This window comes from Myxine glutinosa, chromosome 9, assembly GCF_964187855.1.
Source record: "Myxine glutinosa chromosome 9, kmMyxGlut1.1, whole genome shotgun sequence".
Classification (NCBI taxonomy): domain Eukaryota; kingdom Metazoa; phylum Chordata; class Myxini; order Myxiniformes; family Myxinidae; genus Myxine; species Myxine glutinosa.
In genome coordinates, this window is record NC_136269.1 from 62,613,940 (window position 1) to 62,624,894 (window position 10,955).

At 42.4% G+C, this 10,955-nt stretch overlaps 1 protein-coding gene across 2 annotated transcripts in view; it reads left to right on the forward strand.

Annotated features, from left to right (window-relative positions):
- The window catches only part of PSME4 (proteasome activator subunit 4), a gene marked incomplete in the record, with an annotated part of 199,381 nt that overhangs the window by 113,583 nt on the left and 74,843 nt on the right, over window positions 1-10,955 (forward strand). For both annotated transcript variants that reach the window (XM_078784397.1, XM_078784398.1), the window contains 8 exon segments: window positions 3,576-3,712; window positions 5,079-5,132; window positions 5,261-5,390; window positions 5,481-5,562; window positions 5,665-5,818; window positions 5,985-6,054; window positions 6,261-6,386; window positions 7,992-8,144. In XM_078784397.1, the coding sequence (XP_078640523.1) occupies window positions 3,576-3,712; window positions 5,079-5,132; window positions 5,261-5,390; window positions 5,481-5,562; window positions 5,665-5,818; window positions 5,985-6,054; window positions 6,261-6,386; window positions 7,992-8,144 (906 nt within the window).

Genomic DNA, 10,955 nt, shown 5'->3' on the forward strand with positions numbered 1-10,955 from the left:
CATGGCTCATTGTAAAGAACTCTCCATGGGGAATAAAATATGTTAATGATGACATCATCAGTCACGTGGTCGGCCGCCATCTTGGAAAAACGGCAAAACTTTGCACCACTATATCTCCAAATGTGCTGAACAGAAAAAATTGAGACATGGCTCATTGTAAAGAACTCTCCATGGGGAATAAAATATGTTAATGATGACGTCATCAGTCACGTGGTCGGCCGCCATCTTGGTAAAACGGCAAAACTGTGCACCACTATATCTCCAAATGTGCTGAACAGAAAAAATTGAGACATGGCTCATTGTAAAGAACTCTCAATGGGGAATAAAATATGTTAATGATGACGTCATATGTCACGTGGTTCGGCCGCCATCTTGGAAAAACCGAAAAATTTTGCACCTCCATATCTCTGAAAGTGCTGAATAGAAAAAATTGAGACATGGCTCATTGTAAAGAACTCTCCATGGGGAATAAAATATGTTAATGATGACATCATAGGTCACGTGGTTCGGCCGCCATCTTGGAAAAACTGAAAAACGTAGCACCTCCATATCTCCAAAAGTGCTGAATAGAAAAAGTTGAGACAAGGCTCTTTGTAAAGAACTCTCCATGGGGAATAATATATGTTAATGATGACGTCATCTATCACGTGGTTCGGCCGCCATATTTGTCCTAAATGGCCGATAAAAAAGTACATTCCGGCAAGTCCTCGGTCTCTGACCGATTTTTCATTTGTCTGTTTGTCTGTCTGTCTGTTTGCAGCACTGCGTCTACACCGTTGCACGTAGAATCGCCAAACTTTGCACACTTATTGGTCTTGCCCTGGAATAGACTGTGCCCAATTGATGACGTCATCGGTGACGTCGTTCGGCCGCCATCTTGGAAAAACCGAAAAAGTTTGCACCTCTATATCTCCGAAAGTACTGAACAGAAAAAATTGAGACATGGCTCATTGTAAAGAACTCTCCATGGGGAATAAAATATGTTAATGATGACGTCATCAGTCACGTGGTTCGGCCGCCATCTTGGAAAAACCGAAAAAAGTTGCACCTCCATATCTCCGAAAGTGCTGAACAGAAAAAATTGAGACATGGCTCATTGTAAAGAACTCTCCATGGCGAATAAAATATATTAATGATGACGTCATATGTCACGTGGTCGGCCGCCATCTTGGAAAAACGGCAAAACGTTGCGCCACTATATCTCCAAAAGTGCTGAACAGAAACAATTGAGACATGGCTCATTGTAAAGAACTCTCCATGGGGAATAAAATATGTTAATGATGACGTCATCAGTCACGTGGTCGGCCGCCATCTTCGAAAAACCGAAAAACCTAGCACCTCCATATCTCCGAAAGTGCTGAATAGAAAAAATTGAGACATGGCTCATTGTAAAGAACTCTCCATGGGGAATAAAATATGTTAATGATGATGTCATCAGTCACGTGGTTCGGCCGCCATCTTGGAAAAACCGAAAAACTCTGCACCTCCACATCTCCAAAAGTCCTGAATAGAAAAAATTGAGGCATGGCTCATTGTAAAGAACTCTCCATGGGGAATAAAATATGTTAATGATGACGTCATCGGTCACGTGGTTTGGCCGCCATATTTGTCCTAAATGGCCGATAAAAAAGTACATTCCGGCAAGTCCTCGGTCTCTGACCGATTTTTCATCTGTCTGTTTGTCTGTCTGTTTGCAGCACTGCGTCTACACCGTTGCACGTAGAATCGCCAAACTTTGCACACATATTGGTCTTGCCCTGGAATAGACTGTGCCCAATTGATGACGTCATTGGTCACGTGGTTCGGCCGCCATCTTGGAAAAACCGAAAAACCTTGCACCTCTATATCTCCGAAAGCACTGAACAGAAAAAATTGAGACATGGCTCATTGTAAAGAACTCTCCATGGGGAATAAAATATGTTAATGATGACGTCATATGTCACGTGGTTCGGCCGCCAACTTGGAAAAACCGAAAAACTTTGCACCTCCATATCTCCAAAAGTGCTGAATAGAAAAAATTGAGACATGGCTCATTATAAAGAACTCTCCATGGGGAATAAAATATGTTAATGATGACATCATCGGTCATGTGGTTCGGCCGCCATCTTGGAAAAACCGAAAAACGTAACACCTTTGTATCTTCAAAAGTGCTGAATAGAAAAAATTGAGACATGGCTCATTGTAAAGAACTCTCCATGGGGAATAAAATATGTTAATGATGACGTCATATGTCACGTGGTCGGCCGCCATCTTGGACAAACGGCAAAACTTTGCACCACTATATCTCCAAAAGTGCTGAACAGAAAAAATTGAGACATGGCTCATTGTAAAGAACTCTCCATGGGGAATAAAATATGTTAATGATGACATCATATGTCACGTGGTCGGCCGCCATCTTGGAAAAACGGCAAAACTTTGCACCACTATATCTCCAAAAGTGCTGAACAGAAAAAATTGAGACATGGCTCATTGTAAAGAACTCTCCATGGGGAATAAAATATGTTAATGATGATGTCATCAGTCACGTGGTCGGTCGCCATCTTGGAAAAACGGCAAAACGTTGCACCACTATATCTCCAAAAGTGCTGAACAGAAAAAATTGAGACATGACTCATTGTAAAGAACTCCATGGGGAATAAAATATGTTAATGATGAGGTCATATGTCACGTGGTCGGCCGCCATCTTGGAAAAACGGCAAAACGTTGCACCACTATATCTCCAAAAGTGCTGAACAGAAAAAATTGAGACATGGCTCATTGTAAAGAACTCCATGGGGAATAAAATGTGTTAATGATGATGTCATATGTCACGTGGTCGGCCGCCATCTTGGAAAAACGGCAAAACTTTGCACCACTATATCTCCAAAAGTGCTGAACAGAAAAAAATTGAGACATGGCTCATTGAAAAGAACTCTCCATGGGGAATAAAATAAGTTAATGATGACGTCATGTATCACGTGGTTCAGCCGCCATATTTGTTCTAAATGGCCGATAAAAAAGCACATTCCGGCAAGTCCTCGGTCTCTGACCGATTTTTCATCTGTTTGTCTGTCTGTTTGTGCGCAGTACTACGTCTACATCGTTGCACATAGCATCGCCAAACTTTACACACATATTTGTCTTGCGCTGGAATAGACTGTGCCCAATTTTTAACTCTCTAGGCCCAAGGTCAAGGTCAAGGTCACCCAAAACGTGAAATCAGGGGGGGTCGAGTTTTCATTTAAAATATATTTCAAACCACTAAAACTCTAAGTACAAGAGATATGCATACACTTACTGTTACTGACATATAGGAAGTCACATACGACATTTCATTTGGCACCATAACCTTTGACCTTGAGTGACCTTGAAAGGTCAAACTCAAGGTCAAAAATAGTTTTTTTTACTCATAACTCTGTCAAACATTATCCGATTCCCTTCTAACCAACACCCCTGAAAAAAAAGTACATTCCGGCAAGTCCTCAGTCTCTGACCGATTTCAAGTTTGTTTGTTTACTTGTTTGTTTGTTCGTTTATTTATTTATGTATTTCCATTTGCAAATCATGCAAAATACATTTTACTTAAAATTTTGCAGGTTACAGATGAATGCAGAGAAGCAGCTGCAGCTTTCTGGACTTCGACAAAGCCTTTACTGTCAAGAGGCAAACCCACCGAGAATGAACAAGCTTTGGGGCTGCAGAAGCTACAAGAACGGAATGAAAACTGCTTCAGGTATCCAAAGGCAAAAAAATTCAGTCTTGGTGAAAATTGGATTAACAATTGTTGTTTACTGGTAGTGTAGCAGCATAGCAAACCTGTTGTGCATTTTGTGATACAAGCACCAAATTTGGCACAAATGTACATTAATATGTTGCGAACATTTTCAGATATTGGGCCACTTGAAATTCCGTAATTTTTTTTTTCAAATTTTTTCAAATTTCGTAATTTCAAATTTTTCGGGTGACACCGTCACAATTTCGGTCTCGAGGCCGGCCGATATAGTGGGGCGGCTTAGCCCAAATATTCAAAAGAATTGTGCATTTTGTGATACAAGCACCAAATTTGGCACAAATGTACATTAATATGTTGCGAACATTGTGTGGTCAGCAATGAAGACGAGAGTCTGAATTACATGTATGCAAAAGACCTTGTGAACCAGTGAAGCAAATACACGGGTAAGCATGAATTAAATCTAGGGCATGATATAATTTCCATGATGTTTACCTCTACACTCAATGGTGGAAGGAGGTAATGTTTTGATCCCAGCTTGTCTGTATGTCTGTTTGTCTGTTAGTCCACAAAATTCCAGACAAAGCTTGTAGTAGTGGTAGTTGTAGTGGTAGTGGTGATAACAGAAATTGTTATATAGAACTGAACTTATATTATTATTATACGCAGAAAATAACTTCATTTCTATATGCCCTGCAGTGGACAGGTTAATTGGTTTATGCACTGAAGGGGTCACCCTGGTGTGCACTGCTGTGTTCTGCCTCACTGAGTTGTTCAGGTATGATGTACTCAGCACAAGCTTCCGGTCGGCCCGGAGGTGAGGGTGCGGGGCCTGTCACGGAACGTCAAAACAAACGGCCTGCCGGGGCCGCCCAAAAGTCGGGCGTGAGGGGCGCGTCCACTAATGGAACGCCTCTCGCTTCCCAGATCGAGGGCCACGTGGTCAGGAGAACCTCGTCCCTTCCGGTCACACTTTGCCTATCGGCCGGCCTCGAAGACCGAAATTGTGACGGTGTCACCCGAAAAATTTGAAATTACGAAATTTGAAAAAATTTGAAAAAAAAAATTACGGAATTTCAAGTGGCCCAATATCTGAAAATGTTCGCAACATATTAATGTACATTTGTGCCAAATTTGGTGCTTGTTTCACAAAATGCACAATTCTTTTGAATATTTGGGCTAAGCCGCCCCACTATGGATAGTTATTGAAAGATTGGGAATATTTACCAAGATGCACAGAAAAAAAAAAATTGTTCGCTGCTGCAAATAAATAATTACTTTCTATTACTGCCTCCACAAATCCTTTTTATTTATTTATCAAATATCACAATACAGGGATGAATATTGATGAGTTTTACCTGTTGTGCAGGAAATATCAAAATCTCATTAACACACTCATTGACCTGGCGGAAAATCGCAACCTGTGAGTGCTGTTCAGTGTGTTTCCTCCTGAATTCATTGAAAACACGTATGTAAAACCAGCCTTGCTTTCAAACGAACTTGTGAGGTTATTGAGTTCGCAAACTTTTTGAAAATAAGTTGTGTTCACAGGTCGTGGAAGTTTGAGCTGATCGCCGTCAGCCTGCTCTCCATGCTAGTCCGTGATGACCGGCCCTTTCCTGCGCAGGGTGTCCGGTTTTTCGTGCAGAGGCTAAACCACGATACACTCGCCACCCGAAAGGTGTGGCATCTTGGTTTCGCTTAGTTGACTCGGAGAGAAAATTCTCTGATACACAGAAGTATCTAATAGTAGTATTTGTTTGTCTCTCAGGTGGTGATTTGTTCAATGGGAGCCATTTTGAAACAGATGAAAAGGCCCCACAAGAAGAGGGAAATAGATCCGTATGCTGTGGGTAAGAGATTTGTGCACAGAATCTGTTGGGTTCTTGCATCGACTGCACGCGATTGTGTTATATCCGGCATTTCAGGTCACTGTGCTCTTATTTCACTCCTAGCTGGTGTGAGCAAGACCACAGCGCTACAGCCTGGAGAGCGGGCCGACAACCGGTGGCTGCATTACAACTCCAGTCAGTTGCCGTGTACGAAGCAACAGTGGGATACCTGCACCTTTGTGAACAAGACACACTGGGGCTTCTACACCTGGCCCACGTGCGTCTTTACGTGTCATTTATAATGATCTGCATCAATTTCTTATCGTCCGCATCAATTTCAGTTACAATTGGAATGCGAGTACATCTATAAAATACGTACGATAAAACCACAAGAAACAAATCTTTGATTGCTCGCTCTAGTTGATATTGGCTTTGTCCTACAGCAAGATGCTCGTTTACGAAGCACCCACGGAGCAGCCCAAGCTTGGACGAAGTCGAGAGGAACTCAGTGAGGTAACTAACGTCGGTGTTATGAATCCACCACAGGTTGATCGTAAGGGTACTGTTTGTACGCAATGCTTGACTTGCTTTGTTTTGATCGATGTTTCATGGTGTTTTGAAATATATAAACAACGGAGCACCTGTTAAAGCCGTAGGAGTGTTTTGTTCGAAGAATCTTTCATCTGCTCAAATTTTGTTATTTGTCTTTCTTTTCACAGGCAGAACAGGCAATCTACGATCAATTCACTGACCCCAAGTTCGTAGAGAAGTTGATTGGATACTTGGCTCTTGAGGAGAGCAAAGGAAAGGACAAATTTAATGCAAGGAGATTTGTTTTGTTTAAGGTAGGAATTTGCCCAAACATTGTGCTCAAGTCGGTTGCCTTGTTGTTCGGAATGCTGTGGGTAAGAGATTTGTGCACAGAATCTGTTGGGTTCTTGCATCGACTGCACGCGATTGTGTTATATCCGGCATTTCAGGTCACTGTGCTCTTATTTCAGCCCTTTCCTGCGCAGGGTTGTCTGTCTGTTTGAGCTCTTTCTCTGTTTTGTTGTCTGTTGTTTGAGCTTTGTCTGTTGTCTGTTTGTCCGCTCACAACAGACGAGTTGTCTTGACCTTTATGGCCGGACATTAATACACAAATGCACCTCCGCAGCTTGATTCGTTTCACATGCTTTCCTCTCGGTCATTTCTTACACCTTTTCCCTCAACGAACCTTTTCCCTTTTTGACAATTTAAAATTCGGCAAATATTTCATATCGGTTTAAAATGTACGTGCTGCTTCTTTGCTTGGCGCTCACCATTTGTGTGTGTGTGTGTGTGTGTGTGTGTGTGTGTGTGTGTGTGTGTGTGTGTGTGTGTGTGTGTGTGTGTGTGTGTGTGTGTAAGAGAGTGACAGAATTGTGAGGAACATAAATTTTAAAACGAGGTGTGTGTGTGTGTACGTACGTATGTACGTACGTATGTACATACGTACGTACGTATTTTCTGTTGTAGCTACTCCATGAGCCTTAAACCCTGTTGAGAACGATATTGCTTCTTTTACTAAACTAGTAAATGAAAGGGACTGTCAGGATGGCCTACAGGTATACACACTCACCTCTAATCTGTCTGGCATGGACTTCAATTCCGGCCCAACATCCATTTGCCGGCACTAGTTGTTCGACATTAGAGATCCCACGGTGTCCTTCCCGAAAAGGAGGCGAGTTGTCAGTCACCCTGAACAAATCACAAGTTATAACCCTGGCTTCCTGAACTGGAGTGGTGAACCGACCAGGATTGTAGCCCAGTAACTGCTTCGGCAGCACTAACGCTCTGCATAAGGCATGGTACATGATGATGATGATGATGATGATGATGATGATGATGATAACAGCAGTCTTCTTCTTCTTTATTGCTCACAATTATTCCCAAATTATTGTGGGGTTGGCCAGGGGAAGTTTTTGCCCCCAAGCCTTTGACGAACCGGCTGGCCAGGCCTGACGTTCGACTAAGTAATTATGACAGGAACTTGGAATTTATCTTGGGTGCCGGTGGTAGCTCACTTACTCTTCGCGAAGGACATTGTAGGATTTTTAACGTACACCAACTAATGCCGGTACATGGCATGCCCAGTTTAACGTACATCCGAGGGACTTGGGTTAATTATCCTGTCTTTGAAACATCTGGATTACTGTTTTTAGCGGGGTCGGGATTTAAACCCAGCCGAGACAACTTTGAGGCAAGTGTGCCTACCTCTTGGCCATCCTGCAAGCCCCCATGATGAGGTTGAGTAAAAAAAAATAGAGACCCTTGCCTTTTTTAAATGTAACAACTGCAGGATCAAATGAATAAAAGTTTTGTGTGTCATTCAGAAAAAAAGCACAAAAGTGTTTGTATAAACTACAGCTCAACATGTGCTTTGAAATGTGCCTGTTTCACTGTGACTGTGCTTTTTTGTGTGTGACCAGGGTTTGTTCAGGAATTTTGATGAGACGTTTTTGCCAGTTTTTCGACCACACATGGAACACCTTGTTGGAGACGCGCATGAGAGCGCTCAACGATGTCTGGCTGAGATTGTGGCTGGCATGATTCGAGGCTCAAAGCACTGGGATTTTGAGAAGGTTGGCTTCCACGTGCACCAACAGAAGCTGATGTTTTATTTGTCCCTTTCAGAACCTTCGCCTTGAAGACATAGACGGTGCAAGGAATACATTATCACGGACATCTTTCTCAAGGGATATTTGTTGACTCTTATTAACACAAATACATTAATATTACTAGGAATTCGTCTTGTATGTTCATCTAATTTTCTAAACTGAGTGAGATTGCACGATATTATTGGTTCACGGGTTATCAAACAGAGTGACCACTATATTCGTCATTGGTGTGTGTCTGTCTGTCTGTGTGTCTGTCTGTCCGCAGCATAACTACCCGATGATATCATCCGATCTTGATGAAACTTGGGTGGGAGGTTGATATCATGATCTGGTTGTGCCCTGCCTGGAGTGGAAGTATTGCGCCCATTGTGGGTGGAGCCACGCCCGAAAAAGATGTCTTTTTATTAGGGGGTAATCGATTTCAAGCTACATCTTCCCCGAGGGAGTTGGTGGAATCTGACAGGTTTCGGTATTTGGTTAGGCCAATGTCATGTGCCTAGCCCCACGGAGCTCGATTTTTCATTTTCGCCCCAAGGTCAACATCACAAGGTCACGAAATTTAGAAAAGTCGATTTTTGATGGTTTTATTACATTGTTCGCTTCCTGATAGGGTGAAATGTCGTACATGATCTTATATTATCACATACATCATGAAATACAAGTTTTCCAACAAATTTCAGAATCTTTGACCTTTGAAGGTCACAAAGGTCAAATTTTCAAAGTTGTCGGAATCGAACCGAATTTTCGGTATTGTGTAGCTAACTCGTCTCATAACAGATAATACATTCCTATTTATATATTTTCAATGTCGGTTTTGACCTTTGTCATTGAATACCGCTCGCTCGTGAACCATCGTCGTCTCCTGACTTGTTTTATTTATATTCTTGTGTGACAAAAAGTGAAATTTAGCTTATTATGGATACAAATCCTGTGTAGTAATGCACGAAAATGAAGAAGAAACCTGCTTCACTGCAAGACGTGTAGATGGAGATGGGTTATGTCGGGGAGTAGTGTTAAATTTTTTTTTTTTTTGTTCCATTATTTTCCAGTGCAGATGACTCTTTAGGGTTTCCGATGATCAACACCAACAATGTCTTTCTTTCTTTTTTTCTTTTATAAGAATATATCCAAAACAGTGTAGTCTTATCACCATTGTAAACCTAATTTGGCAAGTATTCCATGATAAGCTTGGCAAATAATCCATAAAGGGCTCTGCAACAAATACAAGTTAACATCGTGACGAGTCGTGAAGGAAGTTGGTCCTCCCACTCTTACTGTGAATGTAACACTTTGATGTCGCATCCAGTCCAGAGATGCAGCATTTTCCTTCCTCGAGCGCCTAAACAAAATAAATGAAGCTTTTCTCTTCAGAGCAGTGAAGCCTAATTTTCTTGCCCTTCATTATAAAGATATATCCACTAACTGACACACACACACACACACACACACACACACACACACACACACACACACACACACACACACGAGATTTTACCTTGTAGGTTCTATAACTCACGCATGCTAACGAGGTCCACACTAACATCACAAGTCTTGTTTTTAACATCTCGAGCTACGGAAGCAGTCTTCATCTTGAGCACGGGCACCTGTATTGTATGCTTATCATCTTTTCGACTCGTTTTCATGCAGTGAAAAAACGTGAAGTGGGCAATGCCACAAAGCATGTCTGAAATGGAAGGGGATGAATGAATAATGGTAGTGCCGCATCATCACCATCATCAAGTCGATGCTGTCATCCTCGCGGGAAGCCCACAGTCCCAAGGGAGCCGGCTACTCCGACCTGAGATTGTGGAGACAATAGATGTTGAAGAGTTGTCTATATTTTGTGAGTTGAGGTCAGGTCGTGATTAAATGGGGCACAGTGCCAGGTTCAAGGCGACAGCATGGGCAAAGCGGGTCCGGTGTTGGATCTACTTGAGTTTGTGTTGATATGTTTTAAGTACAGGGTGGTAACCTGAACAGAGTCTCACTCGTGTCACTCTGGAGGAGCACGGAAGGGTTTGTTCAGATGGGTCGATCATTGGGTGTGGTTAATTGAGTATTTTATTGTTCCTCAATTGTTGCAAAGCTGTGGTGGTGATGTGATTGTGAATGGCTTTCCGAGATGTATTTGAGAGTGGAGGTGGCACATTTGAGAAAATGCTGTTGTATTAAGTTGTGGGTGAAGTCTTTTAGTGTCTGGGAGGGGGGTTATTAAACAAGTGGTGACATGGGTATTCTCGTGTATGGGTGACATAATTGAAAGGTGTGCCTCTGATGTCAAAATGGTGTTGGATGGGACGTATATTTGTTTCTGTGTGAAGGTGGTCAAGGTCGGTGAGTTGGGTACAGCCTGGGATGATTCTGGGTGCTTTGTTTTGGGTTTGTTGAAGTTTTTGCACATTTGTTTTGGAAATGGTAGGGCCCAGCTAGTGCTGGTGTAGTTGAAAGTGGTTTGCATAAACTGTTTATAAATCGTGGTCATCGTTATTATTATCATTTCATGTGCGGCCTGTGGCTTGCCGGTTTGCATCATCCCTGGGAGCATAGCTGTGCCGCTAATGCAGTGCCCCCTACTGGTTAGGGCAGGAATTTGTAATTTGGCCATTATGCCAGCGAATACTCGCCCACTCTTAGCGAAGAACACCATGGGATCTTTACCATCCACCGGTTAATGCCGGCAGACGGGGCGCCCAGTTAAATGTCCATCCGAAGGACACATAACAGTTTATAGCTGAGTCGGGATTCAAACCCAGGCTAGACAGCTTAAAGGTGAGT